Here is a 21,245-nt window from a genome sequence, read left to right as displayed (position 1 = left end):
AGGCCGCCGCCGATTTCCCCGAGACGGATGGAGGCCCAGGGTTCCGCGCTCAGGCCCCGCCCCCCGCGGGTCTCGCCGCGCGTGCGCACGAGGCGGCGGGCACTTCTACACTAGACCTTGAGCCCGGGGAGGGACATGGGCGTGTCACGTGGCCAAAGGGGCGTTGGTGAAACCCGTGGGTGAGGAATGCCAAAAACTAGGATAGCGGGTCAAACTAGGAACATTAGAGGATGAGAGCTCCCGCTCCAGCTGGCTGGCGTCGGAGTGAACTCAGAGGGAGATTTTTAAAACCAAAATGTTTATTGGAGTGTTGTATAAAAGTTTCCAGTCATAAAAGGTATATTACAAATCATTGGAGAAAGCAAAACACACGTTTGGCATGCATCTTAAAAATCACCCACAGATGTCTGAAATGTGTCCAGACAGCCGGGTTCTTGAAGCCGAGTCCACCAGCATGTTGTACAGATGATCCCTTACGGGTTGGAATTAAGACCTTTCCAGTAGCTTTAATGTCCTTGAGGAATGTCAGTCCCAACTCGGATATGCTGATATAAATAGAACTGCTGGGAAGACCGTGTGAGTAAAAACCCCAAGTCAGAAGCCTTGCTGTTAGGAAAACAGCTGAACGCCCAAGTCTTAGGTGAGCACCCAGGCCCCGGGGGAAAGGCAGCAGTGTCTCCCAGGGATTGCCTTGCCGACCTCATCCTTGTAGGCCACTCCTTCCCTGGGCTGGGCCGAGAATGAGTTTTCTCTAAATTGGTGCTACAGTTACTTGCAGTCACATGACAAGGGCTTAGAAAAAAGAATCACTTCGGCATCATTTAAATGGCTGAAAGTTAAGCATGTTAAAGGGCAAGTGCAAATTGTTTCCTAGGCTATGGCTGCCATTTTAACATTGGACTCTTGTTTCCAAATACTTGAATATCCACAACTGTTATCCAACTCCAGCCATAACTGGCCACCAGCCCAGCATACCCACCAAAGGCACCTCAGTGCCTGCCTGGGCCACCTCTAGGGTCCACTCAAGACCTCATCCAGGCAACTGTGGGGCAGGGATATGACCAAAAGGTGGCTTTGAGGCAAATCACCTGCGAGGAACAATCCCAGCCAGGGAGCCTGGGGGCTCTTGCAGGCCCCAGTGCAACCCTGGGGCTGGTTTTTCTGGGCCGGCAGTGAGGGTAGGGCCCTCTCCCTTCCTTCTGGGCCAGAAGCCCTGCCTGCCAAATTGTGTCAGCAATTCAGACCCAAAAGCCAGGACATAGCTTTGACCCCCAAATTTCCAAAATACCTTGAAGGATGTGGCTGAGCCCAGTGCAGTTTCCACATGATTAGGGGTCACCTCCACCCACCCTCCCAGCACCTCATCACGCCCTCCAGACCCTCACTAGCCCTCACTTCCTGCTATGGGGAGGGGTGGGGAACAGCCCACGGCCTCAGAGGCCTGGAAGCCTCTCACTCTTGGGGAAGGTCACACACTGGGTGGGGATGGTGCGTTGCCAGGGCAGGAAATGCTCACCAGGGGCCTGCACCTTCCCCGAGAGGCGAGGCTCTGGTGAGATGCGTCTCCTTCCACAGGGGTGTCCCTGTCCAGGAGCTCAGTGGCTGTGGACTTAAAGCCAGGGGCTGCGGGGAGATTGTGGACTCAGCAGCAGCGCTGGTTTTATCACATGGGCACTTTCCTGGCCAGGCCTTGTGGTGAGCAATTCCCAAGGAAAGGAGGCAGAGTGAAGTCCGAGGGGCTGGCGCTCAGGCTGCATAGAAATTGCCCGCTTTCAGGGGCCAGCCTGCCTCCATGGCTCAGTATTGCGTCTCTAAGACTCAAGCTGCACTTTCTGAAGGACGTTTGCCGTCCGGTGCTCAGGGCCCACTGAGACGGTCCCCCTACGCCACCCCCCAAGGGGGACTGTCCTGGTGACCCTGGTGTGTGAGCCCCTGAGGTGGGATACCGGCAATCTGTGTACTGACCAATGTAAAAAAATAAATATCCGTTAAAAAAATAACTTCTGTGTATCTATGTGGCAGGGGTGTCAAAGGTAAGCTGATGTGGGGAGGGGGTCTCCGATGGCCAGAAGCTGAGCACAACGTGGAGCCATCGTGGAGGGGTCAGCTGGCACTGGCAGGCCTAAGACATCATTTCAGCAAGGAAGTTACAAAGGAAACCAGCACGTCACGATGTGCCCAAGGACACAGAGACAGCGGGCCCCCTCGCGCAAGGCAGAGCCAGAGTGGGGAGTCCAGTGGCTCCTCTTAAGTCACCCTCCTCCCAACAGGGGGCAGGGAGTGGTTACACGTGGATGTGCGGGAGCCCAAGGCGTTTGCCTCTGAGGTTGTCACACTGGCCCCTCCACACTTAGCTGGGCACAAGTTTTAGAATGGGATCGTCCCTGTGCCCCAGGCTTCCCTTTCTCCTGCCCCACCAGGTGAGGAACTCAACTGCAGAAAGCTCCAGAAACCTGAGGGTCCAGCAGCCAGAGAGAGAACCAGGGGGCCCATCCCAGGCGCCCCGAGTCCCACCGGGAGAGCAGGAACAAACTGCCAAAGCCCAGGCTGGAGGCCAAAGCCTGTGATTCCCAGCTGCTCCCAACCCCTCACCCCGTCCCCGCTGGGCTGGGTCACCAACGTCCGATGGGACACCCCTGCCCCCCACCAGGTCAGAACCTGGATTATGAATTTGGTTTTTTAAAAGCTTAATAAAACAAACGACAATTGAATTCCTGCAGTTTTGCTGTCCACCTCAAGACCTCCTCTTCACCCTGGCCCCCAGCCGCAGTGGAGACCGAGGCAGTGGACAGGCCCCAAAACCAGCAGCCTGTCAGCCACTAGCTTCCAGGGCCTCGAATTCGAAGGTGAGATGATGGGGCACTGAGACAGTCTGGACAGTGGTGATGAAGGGTCCAGGGAAACCCACCGACAGGAAAGATCAGCAGAGACCCACCCCCACGCTCTGGCAGTTTGCTTAAAAATTCTCTAGAAATGTACCAAGGACTAAAGCCAATGATATAAAAATAGTCTTCAGTGGCTCTGGGTAAAGAAAGACGTGTGATGAGGCGCGTTTGGTTCACATCACGCGGCAGCCTCGAGAGGTGGTCCTCGGGTCCCCCTGGAAGGAAGCGTGGACAGCTGCAGTCAGGTGAGCCCAGGAGGGCATGCGCCCACCTGGCCAGGCAGGTAGCTGGTAGTTCCCCCACCCCTGTCAGAGAGGGGCTGGACCAGAGCCACCACAGGAAGCTCGCTCCCAACAAGATGACAGGGCTGGTGGCTTCAGCCTCAGTGGCCCCTGTTCCAGAACCTTCCATGTCTCCCTCACCTATGTTCTGAGCTAAATGACATGTTACAGTTATTTCAGACCCCAGAAGAGTCTTATATTTACATCTAATTCAGTGTGGTCCCCGGGGCCCCCATCAGCTCCCGAAGGCCATGAAGTCACCAGCCTCTCACTATGGAGGAGAGATGGGAACAGGGCTCGACGAGAACCCTTGGGGCTGCACCAGGTCCCTCTGTGATGGAGCTGGCTTTCAACACTCCACTCCTGGGGTGCCCAGGCCAGTACCTGAGGACCACATGATAGCCAAGCCCAGGAGACAAGGACTCCTGGCCCCGCGGCTGTGAGCGCTGTGGCCTGGCCAAGGCCAGCTCTGCCCAGGGCAGCCACAGGACCAGGGCCCGTGGCAGTGGGGGTGGGGTGGGGTGTTCCTGCGCTGCCCGGAGCCTCTACCTGCTGATGGAAAAGATCCTCCTCTCCAAACTCAGCGGCCTCGTCCTCAGCCTCCTCCCCATTCTCGGCCTCCCGTGCCACTGAGGACTGTTTCACGGTTCTTATGGCCACTTCCTGTGGGAGACAAGAGCTACAGAACACGCCGACCCCAGATGCCAGGGACTCAGCTCACAGGTGAGGGTCACGGTGCTTGGATGCCAAGACTGGCCCAGGCTCCACCTCCAGAGGGACCCCAGGACTGAGGTGGAGGAAGGCACCCACCTCCCCGTCAGCGTTGACCAGGACGGTCCGGAAGCTCCCACCAGTGCCCCAGCTGTTCTGGCTCTTCCACACGAGCGTGGATGGGGGGCTATGAGCCACCCCTGCACCGGCCGCCCACACCTGGGGACACAATAGGAGAACCTCTGGGTTAATGTCGGCTCAGGTCCCAGAGGCATGTGCCACCAGCCAGCCCTCTATCACAGGCCCCCCTGATGCTCTGGGCATTTAATCCTTCCAGGCCTCATGGGTCCTGCCCGAGGATGATCATCAGCAGGGTAGGAAGAAGAGACTGAGGTTCACAGTGGCCAAGGGCTCTCATCTCAACAAATAGGCCAAGCTGGGATGGGAAGCCCTGGACCCTGTGCCCGTTACATCTCTCGCCAACAGCTGCCAGCCTGGACTCAGGCGCACTGCCACTGTGGGCCCTGGCACATCACCTAGGCCTCCCCAGGGCTGCAGGGAAAGCCTAAGAAAGAAATGCTGGTCCAGGTGATCCGTGATAGCAGGTGGCTGATATCAGAACTGTGTCCCCCCACCCCTTCCCAGCCGCTCCTCACACCCTGTCCCACCCACCCACTGGCACCCCCCAGCCCACCTGCCTGCCCCTCCGCAGCCACCTACCGTGACGGTCTGGCCAGCCCGCAGCACGTACTTGGGCGTGAACTTGTAGGCGATCTCTTCCCCTTCTAGGACCTGCCTCTTGATCCTCCAGTTGCCCAGAGACTGATCCTGGCAGGGAAGATGGACAATGGCACACAGTTCGGAGAAGACCCCAGGGCCTCCCAGCGGGTGGGGGTGAGTGGCCTCACCTTGTCCGAGCTATTCTTCAGCTGCACAAACTTGCCCTCCAGGTCAATCTCTTCTATGCTGATGCTGCCCGAGGCCGAGGCCTGCTGGGCCATGTGGAAGCTGCTGCTGCTGCTGGTACTGCTGCCTGAGCCGATGCCGCTCGAGCCCGTACCCAGCGGCTCCTCCACCTCCAGCCGCTTCCGCTTGCTGCGGCCTGAGCGCCCAGCCATGGACACACTGCTGCCGCTGCTGCTCGAAGTGGCTCGCGAAATCGTGATCCGCGATGAGGGGCTAGGGGACAGCTTCAGCCTGCAGTGGGGAGGCGGTGGGAGGCAAGGAGTGACTGGGGGCTGGAGAGTGGATGGTTCAGCACAGGACAGTGCCAGGTGGACAGACAGCTACACTCAGCCACCCACCTACCCCCTCCTTGCCCCCACCTCTCCTCCTCGCCCTCCAGGAGTTTGCGGTAGGCGTTGATCTCCATATCCAGGGCCAGCTTGACGTCCAGCAGCTCCTGGTACTCAGCCAGCTGCTGCTGCATCACATCCCGCATCTCTGTCATCTCCCGCTCCTTGGCATCCAGCATCTTCCGGAATTTGTCCCGCTCCCCTGCCATCGTCTCCTCCAGCTCACGGATCCGGTCCTCAGCCGCGCTCGCCTGGGGTGGGGGTCCACACATGTCATAAGCAGTGGCCACCCAAGTCCAGGCTTCCTCCCTGCTTTCCGGGGCCACAGGCAGGTGGCCACAGGGCTGAAGGTGGGAGGGAAGGCCCCCCAGCATGGACTGTGGACAGAGCCCAGGCCCTGGGAGAACCGAGGGTCCAGCAGCTGGGCAGCCCACAGCCCCACTCAGGGCTCAGGGGCAACAGGGGCAGGGGAGGAGGACAGGGCATCACTGGGTGCCTGGCATTCACGGCTGTGCCACCACCAAAGTCCCAGGGCTGAGGGGCTCAAGAGGTACCTGCTTCTGGAGGCTGGAGAGCTGGTAGCTGAGGGACTCAAGCCGCATGCGGGCTTCCTTCAGCTCCTCCCGGGCGGCGCTGGCGGCCTTGTCATTCTGGTCGGAGCTCAGCTTGGCGTTGTCCAGCTGTGGGGACAAGGTGATGTGAGGGCCCGGGTGGGACAGGGGAGCCAGCGTGTCCCGCCCTTCCACGGCCGTGCACCTTGGCCTGGTAGGTCTGCTCCAATTCCAGCTTGTAGAGCCGCACTTGCTCATCGTGCTGGGCCCGCAGCTCCTCCAGCGCCTGTGCCATCTTGAAGTCGTACTCTTGCTGCCGGCTGCTGTCCACCTCCACCAGGCGCCGCTCGTGCCGCCGCCGCGTCTCCCGCACCTCCTGGGAACACAGTACATGCTGACCGCCCTGCCCTGCTCACAGGATCCCTGACAACCATGGGGCTGGGTCCCTTGTTCACTCCCTACAGCACATGTCACAGCCACCGCACCTAGAAGCGCCCCACCTAGGAGTCCCAGCTGACGGCTGAGCAACACACGTGTCCTCCATGCACGGGAGCATCACTCAGCCTAAAGAGAGAAGCAGAGACACTCGCTACCATGTAGAGAGACCCTGAGACCATGATGCTCAGAGAAGCAGACACAGAAGGACACACGGTGTGGGAGTCCATGGATGGAAAAGGTCCAGAACAGACACATCCAGATATAGGGAGTGGGTTCCGGTTGTCAGGGGCTGGCAGGGAGGGATGGGGGTGACTGCTGAAGAAGATAAGCTTTCTTTTGGGGGTGATGGAATGTTCTGGAATTAGAGATGATGGTTGCACAACTCTGAATTGTATTAAATATCATTAAATTAATTGTATGCTTTAAAAATAGTTGTTGGAGTTCCTGTCGTGGCTCAGTGGAAATGAATCTAACTAGTATCCATGAGGATGCAAGTTCGATTCCTGGCCTCACTCAGTGGGTTAAGGATCTGGTGTTGTCATGAGCTGTGGTGTAGGTCACACAGACACGGCTTGGATCCTGCGTTACTGTCGTTGTGGTGTAGGCCAGCGGCTAAAGCTCTGGTTTGACCCCTAGCCTGGGAACCTCCATATGACGCGGGTGCAGCCCTAAAAAAACAAACAACAACAACAAGAAGTTAGGTGAAAAAAACCAGAATGCTCATGGCAATGGGTATAGAGTTTCCTTCTGGGGAGATGGAATTTTCTGGAATGAAGAGGTGATGGCAGCACAACTCTGAATGGACTACAACCCACTCTAAACTATAAGCTTTGAAAACTTGCTCCTACGGAACTATTTCAATAAAGCTGTTACCAAAAGAAGAATCCCTAATGGAGCCCATCCCAGGTGCCTGGGGTCTAAGACAGATACTGGCCCTCAGGACAGCAGTGGGCTGAGACAGTGACCAGTCGACAGACACCTCCGCCACACGCACCAGAAACTGACCAGATGACAGTGGGGTGAAGGGCAGGCGGGGCAGCTCCAGGGAAGGGAAGCTCTTTACTACAAAACTCAAGCTACAGAACCCAGGCCCTCATCACGAGCACGGATTATGAGAACAGCGGGAACATTTCTAAAGGAAGCCAAGCATGTTTACAAAGACCCAAGAACATGGCAGAACACCCTCTACAGCCCGCCTCAGAGACCCCTTGTGGGGTACCCTCCTGCCCCCTACAGCCTCCTCACGGGCTCCTCGACAGATGTGGGCTCCACCTTGGAGCTCCTGGCAGCTCTAGCTAGAGCCGGGCCCGGCTGGAGCCAGAAGCCACTGCGCAGCTGCATGGACATCCTTCCCACCAGCGCTCGTCCCCAGAAGTGAGCACCAGAGCGCCCGGCCCCAGGTTCCATCCTGGCTATGACAACACAATGGGCTGTGATGAGGTGGGAGGGCCCAGGGGACAGGCTCAGGAATGCTGGGTGCCCACACGAGCACCCTGCTGGCCCCAGCGGGTGCAGAAACCCCACACTACCTGCCGGGGACCCCTAGTGGCTTCAGGCCAGGTCTGGCCACGCCAAGGAGCCGAGGCCCAGAGGTCCAGAGATGAAGAGGTCAGGATTGGGTCTGCCGTGGGTTGAATGGTGCCCCCCCAACCCCCCACCCCCAAAAGGTGTATCCATGTCCTGATCCCCAGGACCTGTGAGTGTGACTTTCTTTGAAAAGAGGACTTTGGACATGGTTAAGGGCCTCAAGAGTATCCCAGACTATCCGGGGGGCCCTTAGTCCAAGGAGACAGAGGGAACACAGCCATGTGACGATGGAGGGAGGATCAGGGTGTCATGGCCACATGCCCAAGGACACCCGGACCCCCAAGGCAGGATGGAGGGGCACCCAGGCCACCGAGAGGGACCCACCTCCTCAAAGACATCCTTGCGGAAGGCCAGCTCCTCCTGCAGGCTCTGGCAGCGGTTCTCCAGGTCCACGCGCATCAGCGTCTCCTTCTCAAGCTGCTTTTTGGCCACCGCATGACCGTCCTCTGCCTGGAGACACAGGACAAGAAGCTGGTGACTCTGTCTGCTGCAGTAGGTGCTCCTCGGGGCCCCAGGATCACCTTAGACACCCACGGGGCATGTGCGGGGCCAGCCCCCAGCACCGCAGACGCTACCTTGGCCAGCTGGGCCCGCAGCTCCGCCACGTCATTCTCCAGGGCACGCTTGTCACTGAGGGCAGCGGCCAGCTCCATCTCACTCCGGTGGAACACGGACTCCAGGTCCCTGATGCGGTCCTGGGCCCCCATGAGCTCACCCTCCCTCTTCTTGGCGCTGAAAGTCAGGAGTAGAAGTTAGTGGGTAGCCCAAGGCCAAGTTCACACCTGTCTCTGGGCCCGGGGCCCTGATCAACCCTTGCTCTCAGTAACGGAGCCTCATCTTCTTCAAATCTGCTCTGCACCACACGCCCCAGCAGCGACTCAAAAGAAGCCTCGAGGACATCGATGTCCTTCTTTGAGACTTTTGGACACAGGAGGGATCAATGAGGGAAGGACTCTAATTTTTTAAAAAATTCATCTATAATTTATGAAAGTTATAAATTAAAACCCTGACCTTGGAAAAGTTGATCTCATTTGTAAACTTAAACTATTTCAGGTGACCTCGCCCTGCTTCTAATAGACAATTAATGGCTTGCAACTATAAATATGTAAGATACAAAGGATATTTTAACACATAACTCTTAATAGAGTGAGCATTTCTGATTCTTGTCCTATGTCTTCTTGGGGCTGAAAGCTTCCCCAGTTCCCCAGCAAAGAACTGAAACTGAGGGAGTTCCCGTCGTGGCTCAGCGGAAATGAATCTGACTAGCATCCATGAGAACACAAGTTCAATCCCTGGCCTTGTTCAGTGGGTTAAGGATCCGGAATTGCCGTGAACTGTGGTGTAGGTCGCAGATGCAACTCGGATCCCATGTGGCTGTGGCTATGGTGTAAGGTCAGCGGCTACAGCTCTGATTTGACCCCTAGCCTGGGAACTTCCATATGCTGCAGGTGCGGCCCGAAAAAACAAACAAACAAACAGAACTGGAACTGGGCCATGCCCAGCAACAGTGGGGACACGCAGGGTCTCTCCCCATGGATACCAAGAGGTGGAGCAGCATCCCTGGCACCCCCTCCACCTGCCTGGTCCTGACAACCACAGACATCCCTGGTATCCCGAGGGCAGGTCCGTCCAAGGTGAGAGCCACCAGGGACACCACACCTTTATGGAGGCATAAAGCCCAGTGACTTCAGCTGCCAGGCTATGTTCTCAACACCAGCCCTTGAGACAGGAGCTCTATGCAGGCGTCACACCATGAGGGTCTGGGGTCCCCCCAGCCCATGCTCTTGAGCTTAAACCACACAGCCCTGGTTCTTTACCTACAAGGGGCTACAGACCCCATTTCCCCAGAGAGTTTGGGGAAACTAGAATCTGTGCACCTGCAGGCCAGCTTCATGGAAACACTGTCTATAGGGCGGAACTTTTCCGTGGGTGGAGACAACAGAGATCTGCTGCCCCTCAGATGTGAGTGTGTGTTTCAAGGGCAGATGAAGTGGTGGGGGGCCCCACAGAAGCTATACTTCCACGGCCCGTGAAGGAGGGGGGCCTGGGCCTGAGGCCTGGGGTGAGGTGTGCAGGCCTAGACAGCAACGAGGCCAGGGTGATGGAAGCACGGCGTCAGGAAACGTAAAAAGCTCAACAACCTCACCCCCTTCTAGGGTTCTGCAGAACATGGAAGGGGCCAGAACGGAGGGGCACTGGCGGCCTCATTGGCTTAAGTGCCTGCTTCTTAGGAGCATGAGGCACAGTAGGGCAGATCCCGCCCCCGCCTAACACTAATTCCTGGAGGATTAGGCGGGAGAACCTGGCCTGCTTCTTAGGTCCTCCAGATGGCCACCTGCATTTCTGTCATCACAGGGTTTCCAAAATACTCTAGGAAAAGAAAAGCACCAGCCAGGGGGGTTCACCTTGTCGGGGGTTACATGTACCCACGTCTCTGCAGCAAGGGCTCAGCTCTCAGTGTGAGGGCCAGCGGGCAGCCCAGGAAGCCTTCCTCCCTGCCAGGGGGGCCAGGGAAGGGACCATTCTGACTGTGGACGGTCACAGGAGCCTTTGACACAGCCCAGGGACTGGGATGGCACTGCGCCACAGGCACCATTGGTGGATGGTGGAGCTCGCCAGCAGAAAACACGCTGCATTGTCTAATGGCGTCCACTTTGAGTTTAAATTTAAAAAGGCAGGAAAGAAATGTGCCAGATTGGCAGAGGTGATTCTGGACTGGTCGAGGATCTCTTTAAATTAGATGCATTATCTGCCTTCTCAACTTGGGAAGAACAAAGATAAGCAGAAAGAAATGTGAATTTTTGGCCCAGAGCAACACCCAGGGTTAAAGGTGTCCAGAAGGTTCCAGAATCCATGCTGCTACAGAGAGCAGCTGGAGGCAGGCAGTGCTGACTCTAGGGTTTTCTTAATCTATTCCAAGAAGCAGAGATCACTTTTTAGTTCAAAAACATAATAAGGAGTTCCCGTTGTGGCTCAGCAGTTAACCAACCCAACTAGTATCCATGAGGACACAGGTTTGATCCCTGGCCTTGCTCAGTGGGTTAAGGATCTGGCGCTGCCATGAGCTGTGATGTAGGTTGCAGACACAGCTCTGATCCTGCATTGCTGTGGCTGTGGTGTAAGCCGGCAACCATAGTTCTGATTTGCCCTAGCCTGGGAACCTCCATATGCTGTGGGTACGGCCCTAAAAAGACAAAAAACAAAACAAAACAAAACAAAAAACCAAAAAAAACACCCCACATAATAAATGGGGAGTTCCCTGGTAGTTCAGCAGGTTAAGGATCCAGCATTGTCACTGAAGTGATTGGGATCACTGCTGTGGTGTGGGTATGATCCCTGGCTCAGGAATTTCCACATGTCATAGGCGCGGCCAAAAAAAAGTCTATTAATTATTAAAAAAAAAAAAAAAAGAGTTCCCGCTATAGCACAGTGGGTTAGGAACCTGTAGCTAGGAATCTACAGTTGTATGTAGGCCCTCAGCTTCCCGGGGTGGGAGACACAAGAGGTGACACAGGGGCTGAGGCTGGGCTCTGTGGCTGGGGCGCCCCTTCTCTGGGGAAGTAGAGTCAGGCCCAGAACTACCAGCTACAGTGGATTCAGTCCCAGCAGAGCTGCTGGTTTTTTGGGGTTTTGTTTTTTTTTTTTTAGGGCCACACCTGCAGCAAATGGAAGTTCCCAGGCTAGGGGTTGAATTGGCGCTGCAGTTCAACCTAGGTGGGATCCAACCTATGCTGCAATTTGTGGCAATGCCGGATCCTTAACCCACTGAGTAAGACCAGGGATAGAACCCGTGTCCTCATGAACACTGTCGGATTCTAAACCCACTGAGCCACAATGGGAACTCCTGAGCTGCTGGGTTTCACATTTTCCCATGGTCAAATTATGTTGGGGGTATAAAGGTTCTGGACAGGGCAGCCAGAGGGCCAAGCCACAGGGGCCATCCCCGCAACCAGCAGCCCTCTCCCAGAAGGGCTGTCCAAGTTGGGAGGCCGGCACAGACAAGAGCACCACCACATAGAGGTCGACCACCCCTGCCCTGGCCCCCTGGTGCACCCTGGAATCAGGCAACATCACACCAGCAGCACCCCCACCTCTTGTTGGCCTCTTCCAGGTCGGCTCCTAGCTTCCCGATTTCTATCTGCAGCCGGGCCCGGTCCCGGGCCGTCTCGTCCAGCACCCTGCGGGCATCAGCCAGCTCCGACTCGTACAGCGTCTTGATGCCGCTCACCTGGGGGCACAGCGAAGCCAAGATGAAGGCCCCCCCACCCCCGACACAGCACCCACTCACCCAACACTGCCCCGCTGGCTTGGCCCCGCCAACCCCGGGGCTATTCCATCCTGCCTGCCGCCCATATCACTGGCCCCCACCAGGTTACATGCCAGCTGGGCACACAACTCAGATTCCCTATTGACCTCCTTGTCCCCCCACCCCACATCAAGGGACACAGGGCTGTGTTTACAAATGTTTGCAACTAATAGGACTGCGAGGCACCACCTCACCCCACGAGGATGGCTACGTCCATTGAGAATGTCAGTGAGGACGGGGAGAAAACAGAAGCTCCACACACAGCTGGGGGATTAAAAAGGTGCAGCCGCCACAGAAGTCTGGCGGTTCCTGTGACGGCTAAACACGGCAACCACTGACCCAGCAATTCCTCTCCCAGGCATCCGCCCAGGAGAAAGAACACACACAGCTACACAAAACCTGAACCCACCCGTTCACAGCTGCCTCACTCCTAACAGCCCCAAGGTGGAAACAACCTAAGTGTCCATCAACAGATGGACAGGTCGGTCCCTTCACACTCAGGAGCATCACTCAGCTGTGAAAGGGAGAGAAGCAACCAACACTCACTACCACGTGGATGGATGTTGAGACCATGGGGAGAAGCAGACAAAGAAGGACACACAGTGTGACTCCACGGATGGGAAACGTCCAGAACAGGCACATCCGGAGACAGAGTGGGCTAGTGATTGCCAGGGGCTGCAGAGAGGGAGGGGAGGTGACCACTAAAGTCTAGATATATATATATTCTTTTGTCATTTTAGGGCTGCACCCATAGCATATGGGAGTTCCCAGGCTAGGGGTCGAATCAGAGCTGTAGCGGCTGGCCTACGCCACAGCCACAGCAACACCAGATTCAAGCTGCGTCTGTGACCTACACCATAGCTCACGGCAATGCCAGATCCTCAACCACTGAGTGAGGCCAGGGATCAAACCCACGTCCTCACGGATACTAGTCAGGTTCATTAACCACTGAGCCACAATGGGAACTCCGGTTTCTTTTTTTTTTTAAACTGTGATTTTTTTTTTTTTTTTTTTGGGAGGTAGGTGATTATGTAAGTTACAAGTTCACAACATTCACACACTTTTTTGTGATTCACAATTTTTAAAGGTTGTAATCCATTTGTAGTTAGTATAAGATATGGACTACACTCCCTGTTATACAATGTATCTTTGCAGCTTTTTTGCTTTACACATAGTAGACTGTCCCTCCTAATCTCCTACCCCTATCTTGCCCCTCTCCAGGAAGGGGCTTCTTTTGGGGGTGATGAGAATGTTCTAGAATTAGATAGTGGTGATGGTTGCACAGCTCTAAATATATGAAAAACTACTGAACTTAAAAGTAGGGTTTGAGTGGGTGAAGTGCATGAATTATACCTCAGTAAAGTTGCTAAAACCCCGGAGTTCCCGTCGTGGCGCGGTGGTTAACAAATCCGACTAGGAACCATGAGGTTGCCGGTTCGATCCGTGGCCTTGCTCAGTGGGTTAACGATCCGGCATTGCCGTGAGCTGTGGTGTAGGTTGCAGACGCGGCTCGGATCCCGTGTTGCTGTGGCTCTGGCGTAGGCCGGTGGCTACAGCTCCGATTCGACCCCTAGCCTGGGAACCTCCTTAGCCTCAGGAGCAGCCCAAAGAAATAGCAAAAAGACAAAAAAAAAAAAAAAAAAAAAAGTTGCTAAAACCCTTTCTGGGGCTGGCAGAGGATGACAAGGCAGCTAGGTTTGAAAGAGGCACCATTTCCCACACAGCTACAAGTAGCAGCAGGTGTCTGTGCTGGAGGTTAGCTGAGCTCCTGCGAAGGTCATTCCCCTCCTTTCCATGGAAAAGGGCCCTGAGTTGAGGGAGGCTCAGGACAGCTGCCAAGGACTTGCTCCCTAGCAGGGTGGCCACCATCCTTGTTGGCCTGGGACCGAGCAGATGTGGGACTTTTCAAAGTTAAAACAGAATGTCATGGAGCTCCTGTCGTGGCACAGTGGTTAACGAATCCGACTAGGAACCATGAGGTTGCGGGTTCGGTCCCTGCCCTTGCTCAGTGGGTTAACGATCCGGCATTGCCATGAGCTGTGGTGTAGGTTGCAGACATGGCTCGGATCCCGCGTTGCTGTGGCTCTGGCGTAGGCCAGTGGCTACAGCTCCGATTCGACTCCTAGCCTGGGAACCTCCATATGCCGCGGGAGCAGCCCAAGAAATAGCTAAAAAGACAAAAAAAAAAAAAAAAAACAAAAACAGAATGTCAGGACAGATCAGGACAAATCAAGAAGAGGTGGGATTTAACAGCCAGTCTGAGACGCCCACCCCCTATGGCCTGGGTCTAGCTATCCTGCCTCAATCCAGCGCCCCTGGTGATTTCATCCCTCAGCAGGGACCCATTTCACAGATGGGAAAAGCAAGGCATAGGCAGCACAATGCCCTTGCCTGAGCTGTCAAGGTTCAGGGTGCAGCAGTCTCCTGGGGCAATTCTGAGCTGCCACAAAGACAAGGCAAGCTTCTCCCTCCTGTGCCCTATCCACCCACCTCCATTTCAGCCTTCTGGAATGAACCCCACAGTCACCAAGGGTGGCCGATCCCACTATCCAAAGATAGCTGGACGCCTGGGTTCACACAAGTGTCTTTGCCCTTTCTCCCACCATCTCACCTTCCAGAACTCTCTGAAGCCCAAGGGAAGGCCTGGCACCTAGGTAGGGGCCTCAAGCAAGATCTTCAGCTCCACAGACCAGGCTCCTATGGGGGCCCTTTCTCTCTGGCCTCTGCTCAGGGCAAGAGGGGCTCAGATGGACCGATACAGTAGGAAATCAAGGGGAGATGGGAACAGAGGCTGTGCAGCTCAGGACCAAGGAAACCCAGCACGTGACACTTGTCCACTGTGGACTTCAGCTTTAATTTTTTTTTTTTTTCGTACCCTGGCATGTGAAAGTTCCTAGATCAGGAAATGAACCCGCGCCATAGCAATTGCTCAAGCTGCTACAGCGACAACAGCAGATCCCTAACTTGCTTCACCACAAGGGAACTCCCTGACTTTTAAAATATTCCATTAATGGAGTTCCCTTCATGGCTCAGCAGTTAACAAACCTGACTAGGAACATGAAGATGTGAGTTCAATCCCTGGCCTCACTCAGTGGGTTAAGGATCCGGTGTCACCGTGAGCTGCAGTGTAGGTTGCACACACAGCTTGGATCTTGCGTGGCTGTGGCTGTGGCCGTGGCCGTGGCCGTGGCCAGAGGCTACAGCTCTGATTCAAACCCTAGCCTGGGAACCTCCATTTGCCGCAGGTATGGCCCTAAAATAACCGCCCCCCAAAAAAATCCATTGAGATACCACTGTGCCCCTGGCCCGGCCTGCCCATGAGAAAACAGCAGGTGAACCCAAGGGGGGAGCACCCACAACATTCCAGACACCCCTCACACTGTCCAAGACATTACGGACCAGGAGAGGTGAAGGAACTATCACAGCCCAGCAGGGTCCAGTCAGGAGGCCCAAGGGGTCCTGGGGCCAAGAGGACATCAGGCAACCAAGGAGACCTGAGCAGGGCTGAGTGACGTGGGAGCTGTGCCACACTGACTTGAGACACTGATGGGGACTGTGTTGCCCTCACCTGTCTGTGCACCTGAAACGCCTGAGAACTAAGCTCAAGTAATTCAAACACATCACATGTTCATCTCTGCAGCTGAGAACTTGGGGACCCCACCAGACCCTTGTCCTGGACCTGCTCCGGCCATCTTGGCTAACTCTGGGGGTCTTGGTAAAGTGCAGGCAGACTGCAGGATCCAGCTGGTTCCCTTCCAGATTCCCTCCCACCCCCGCTGCAATGAAGTGAGTCAAGGTCATTGGTTAGTTTCCCAGTGCATATGTTATGTTAAGTGTGCAAAAACATTATGTCTAAAAAAACAATATACATCCTTATTTTAAAATACTTTATTGCTAAAAAATGCTAACCCTCTCCTGAGCCTTCAGTGAGTTGTAATCTTTTTGCAATAGTAATAGCAAAGGTTACTGATGACAGATCATCATGATGAATACAATAAAATGAAAAGTTGGAGGAGTTCCCAATGAGGCTCAGCAAGGTAAGAATCTGACTGCCATCCATGAGGACACAGATTTAATCCCTGGCCTCACTCAGTGGGTTAAGGATCCAGTGTTGCCATGAGCTGTGGTATAGGCTACAGATGCGGCTTGGATCTGGCGTTGCTGTGGCTATGGCGTAGGCCAGCCGCTACAGCTCCAATTCAGCCCCTAGCCTGGGAACTTCCACATGCCGAGGGTGCAGCCCTAAAAAGACAAAAAAGGGGCAAAGTTTGAAATATCTAGAAAATTACCAAAATATGACACAGAGACCTGAAGAGAGCAAATACTGTTGGAAAAACGGTGCAACAGACTCGTCCAATACAAGATTATTACAAACCTTCAATTTGTGAAAAACACAATCCCAGAGTTCCAGGCGTGGCTCACAATTAAAAAAAAAAAGAAACCAGAGTTCCCACCGTGGCTCAGTGATTAATGAACCTGACTAGTATCCATTTTTAAATGGCTAAGTGAAAACAAAAAAGGTATTTTGTGACACAGGCGATCATATGAAACACACATTTTGGTGTGTATAAATAAAGCTTTATTAGCAAGCAATGTGGCCCACTCCTCTGTGTACTGTCTGTGGCACTGTCCCCAGAGCTGCCTGCTCCTACCTGAGACCATCTGCACGCAGAGCTGAAAGCAACTCTCGCCCTTTCCAGAAAATATCTGCCGAACCCCATCTCCAGCACTGGGACGAACAGATGGCTGGTGTCACAAAGGCTCTTTCAGACCAGTAAACAGGTGTTCTCTGGACAGCCCTGGGCACAGCTTGGGCCTTTTGTTTTGTCTTTTACGGGGCTGCACAAGTGCTGAGCTTAAGGAATCCCAACAAATGTGCTAATGTGTTGCCGTGGTGGGAGTGGGGTTCATGTAACCCGAGATGGCCTTTTCCCGGGGTCCCAGACTTGCCCCCCTGAGGACCTGTCTGTGTCCCTGGGGAAGAAAACCATCTAGGTTTAGAACCACAGGCAAACACTGGTTGTCCCCAAACCAGTGCTCAGCTCCTGCTTCCTGGGTCCACCAAGGGAACCCTCACCCCACAGCAATGGGACACCTGGGCAGTAAGGGAAAGAAAGCAAAGCCTGGAGGAACTTAAAACCTGGCTGAGGAGGCTCCCCCGGGAAGCCTGCTCCCTCCCTGGTCCCCTCCTGCCCCCAGCACACAGGATCCCTCTCACAGAAATCTGGCCAGCCCCCAGCCTGCCAGAAACCCTCCGGTGACATGTGCACTTGGCTGTTCACCCCGGTACCGCTCAGCCGGACAATGTATAGCTGACTTCCGAGGGGAAAGGCCAGGCCAGGCTGGGCTTGCACACGGGAACTTTCCTCTACTTTACGCACTTGGACACTTCGGCTCGATTACACACACACAATATGCTCACAACGTTTTAAATGACATCATCAAAGGGTTCCTTAAATGGCTTCCCAGCCTTGACAATGGCATTTGGGGCCAGACTGTCCTCTGTAGGGGGCCATCTTGGACATTGTGGGGTGTGGAACAACATCCCTAGCTGCCACCCGCTCAACCCAGTGGAGCCCCCAGTATGACAACCACAGATGTCCCCAGAGTTTACTCAGTGTCCTCTAGAGGCACAGTCTTTACAGGTGAGAAGCGGCCACACAGTTAAAGTGCTGGGTCCTACCATACCACGCCTTCTGTGCAACTGACCTACTCACCACCAGCCAGAGCCCAGGCTGCTCCAGGAACCCTGCCGTGCCCACCTATCAAACACCGGACCTTTGGTAGCCCACAGCCATTTCCGGGTCACTTGCTCCACACAAGAGGTTATTGGCTCCCTCCACTGACCCACTACGAGGGGCATTTGTCACCTCAACCCCAAGCTCTAAGAGAGCAAGGTCGTGGGAACCCCCTATTCCAACTGGGGACACACCTGTCACCTGGGTGCCCTAGATCCTGAGCACTGCCCTCAGGCTCACAGTGGGGCAGGGCCTCCCCCGCTCCCACCCGCTGGTCCTGTCCTGCAACCACCTCAGCAGCTGGAGAGTAAGTCCTGATGCTGCCCAGACATACGGGGCCAGATCAGGATCTCCAGGCCCAACCCCTGCAAGCGCTCTAGGGCACAACCCCATTCGGTGGGACCGGCACCCCCAAAAGTCAGTGTGGTGGTTCATCCCGCTTGCAGGCAGGACAAGAGGCAAGGGGAATGACCACAGGCTCTGGGTCAGGCAATTCCAGCCCCATTGTACAGATGACAAAACCAAAGTTCTGGGAGACTGAGTGACCTGCCCAAAGTCACAGATTAAAAGCAGGGTTTGGATCCCAAGTTTTAATCAACCCCAGACCACCTAGTACACACTAACAACCACGAGATCTTCTCACTCCAGAACACCCAAGCCATACCTTATATCCAATCCCTGTCTGGAGACCATTAACCAGGAACAAAAGAGCCCATGGAGTCCTGTGGATACCTGTCTCTATTTTTTTTGCTTTTATTCCAAACAAATGTGAACTCATTGTGGCCCCACAAACAAGCCCAAAAGGTGGTTATTTATTATTTCCACTTTACAAAGGGGACACTGAGACACAGAGAGGTTTAGTGATTTGCCCAAGGTCACACAGAGGCTAAGTGGTTCCCAGAAATATGCCTCCCCCCAGCACCCCACCCCTCTTCTCCTCCCAGAAGTCGGTCACTTGGCCCATTCTCTGGATGGGGAGGAGCTAAATGCTACCTTCAGGACCTAACTGACCCTCCCACGGGGGAACCACGTGGTGGTGGGCACTCCTGCCCTGATTTAGAGAACCTGCCCTTTGGTTGGCCTAACCGGTGGGAGAAAGGGAGGGCATTAGGTTGGCAGCCAGTCAGGACAGACCACATCCAAGACCCCCAGACACCCACCCTCTTGAGCGCAGGGCTTATCCAGGCCCTACTCCCTCAGTCTGCACCAAAACTTCCCCTGGTTCCCCAAGACCTCATGCCTCCCCTACTCCTCATATTGCAGGGAAAGGGAGAGGCAGGGGCCACAGACTATTAGGCTTCCATCAGCCAAGGGGGTCTTGAGGCCCAAGGGACCTGGAGACATCAGATGCTTCCCCACCCACCCCAGGCCCTGTTAAGACTGAGCCTACTGGAGTTCCCGTCGTGGAGCAGTGGTTAATGAATCCGGCTGGGAACCATGAGGTTGCGGGTTCAGTCCCTGTCCTTGCTCAGTGGGTTAATGATCCGGCATTGCCGTGAGCTGTGGTGTAGGTTGCAGACATGGCTTGGATCCCGTGTTGCTGTGGCTCTGGCGTAGGCCAGTGGCTACAGCTCCGATTTGACCCCTAGCCTGGGAATCTCCATATGCCGCGGGAGCAGCCCAAAGAAATAGCTAAAAAGACAAAAAAAAAAAAAAGACTGAGCCTACTACTCAGCCCCATTCCAATCCCCAAACTCCCCAGGATTCATCACTGGACCATTGCAAAGTTCCACAGAGAACCGAGAGCACCTGAGTCACCCCAGGAAACCCCCTGAGAGCCTCCACTCCTCCTTAGAACCCCCTCAGAGAGCTGTGGCCTCCCAGTCTCCTTAGAGACCCCAAGAAACTCCAAGTTTTCTCCTAGGACACTTGAACACCCAAACACATCCCAAGATTCCCCAAAACTCCCTTAGGGGCAAAGCTTATGCTGGCTCACATCCCACCATTTAGGGGCCCCCTAGATCTCCTCGGACTCTTCGGTGGGTGGGGCCTGCCCCACTTCCACCACTCCCACAGCCCCCCTCCCCACTCCTCCAGGGATCCCTCAGGAAATAGACCAGCCCAGTCTGCATCCCTCATTCAGGAACCTCCACTGAGATCCCATCAAGTATGCCTCAGAGGATAGGTCTCCTCCCGTGTGTACCCCTTGTCAGGGCACCCACAATCCCCTGGGTCCCCTTCAAGGAACTGGTCAGCCTCAGAATGCACTCCTCACTCGTGAAATACGTGAAACACCTGCTCCAGTGTGCACCCCTCACTCAAAGCTCCCCAGATCCTCAGGGACCCATCAGAGAACGGGATTCGCCCTAGTCTGCACCCTTCTCAGGGGATCCCCAGATCGTCCGGGATCCCTCGGTGGATGGGGCCGGTGCTAGTTTCCAGCTCTTGCGGGGGTGCTGTACCCCAGAAACCCCTGGGGTCCCTTGTAGGCGCCCATCCTGACCTCCAACCCTCACTCAGGATCCCTTTAATCTCTCGCGGGGTCCCTCAAGCAGGGGCACGCCCCAGCATGCAACCTTCACTCAAGGGATCCCCGAGATCTTCCCGGACCCCTCGGTGGGCGGAGCCAGCGCCAGTCTCCACCTCTCGCATGGGAGATGTCCCCCAAACCCTCTGGAGACCCTCAGAGGCCGGGGCCCAACGAAACGTGCGACCCTAGCCCGGGGCCCCCGCAACCCCTGGGGACACCTCGGTTGGGCAGAACCCGCCCCAGTGCCCCCTCTCGCACGAGGGTCCCCGAACCCCGTGGGACCCTCGGAGGCCCGCCCGCCGTAGCGAAGATCCAGGCGCCCGCGCCCACCTCGCGCGTGGTCACCTCCTCCTTCTCGGAGATCTTGAGGAGGAGCCGGTCGTTCTCCAGCTCCAGCGCGCGGACGCGGTCGATGTAGTGCGCCAAGCGGTCATTGAGCTCGCGCAGCTCCTCCTTCTCCTGCAGCCGCGACAGGCGCGTGGGCGACAGCGGCGTAGCGGGCCCGCCCGCGCGGCCAGGCGGCGGCGTGGCCATGGCAGCGGCAGCGGCGGCGGCGGCGGCGGCTCGGGGTCCGCGCGGCTCAGAACGGCGGCCGCGACTCGGCGGGCTCATTCAATCCGCGCCGCCGACCAAGATGGCGCCCGCCGCCCGCCGCCGCCACCGCCACGGGGCAGCCTGGGACTTGTAGTCCCACCGGAGCCGCGCGCCGCACGCCGGGAGCTGTAGTCTCCCGCTCCGTTTCCCTCGCTGTCATCAACTCAGCAGGCGCGGGACGACTGCCCAACTGCCCGCTCCAAATTCCAGCTCTGCCACTGTGTGATGCCTGGTTTCTTTTCGGGCCTCAGTTTCCCCACTCATGTAACCTACCTACCTCTTTAGAGCCTCATTAAAATTAAATTTGGTGAAGAAACCTCAGAAATATGTTCCGTGATCTCACCCATATGTGAAATCTAAAAATCCTGAAACAACACCAAAAATCCCCC

The 21,245-nt window shown here is 55.7% G+C and overlaps 1 protein-coding gene across 1 annotated transcript; it reads right to left on the bottom strand.

The window, feature by feature from the left end:
* Window positions 1–281: 281 nt before the first annotated feature.
* LMNB2 (lamin B2) lies at window positions 282–20,905 on the bottom strand. Its single transcript, XM_003353991.5, has 12 exons — window positions 20,593–20,905; window positions 11,840–11,976; window positions 8,324–8,480; window positions 8,073–8,198; window positions 5,929–6,099; window positions 5,727–5,852; window positions 5,203–5,423; window positions 4,786–5,074; window positions 4,598–4,705; window positions 3,977–4,096; window positions 3,716–3,829; window positions 282–3,100 (listed from the first exon to the last, which is right to left on the bottom strand). Exons 1-12 carry the CDS (start codon window positions 20,872–20,874, stop codon window positions 3,059–3,061), a joined length of 1,893 nt encoding a protein of 630 aa, XP_003354039.2. The 5' UTR covers window positions 20,875–20,905; the 3' UTR covers window positions 282–3,058.
* Window positions 20,906–21,245: the final 340 nt, after the last annotated feature.

This window comes from Sus scrofa, chromosome 2, assembly GCF_054392235.1.
Source record: "Sus scrofa isolate SSC_HxYL_T2T_F1_AM1 chromosome 2, Sscrofa_HxYL_maternal_Yorkshire_Landrace_v2.0, whole genome shotgun sequence".
Taxonomy (NCBI): Eukaryota; Metazoa; Chordata; class Mammalia; order Artiodactyla; family Suidae; genus Sus; species Sus scrofa.
Note: the sequence above shows the minus strand (reverse complement) of the source record. Positions and strands in the feature narration are given on the sequence as shown.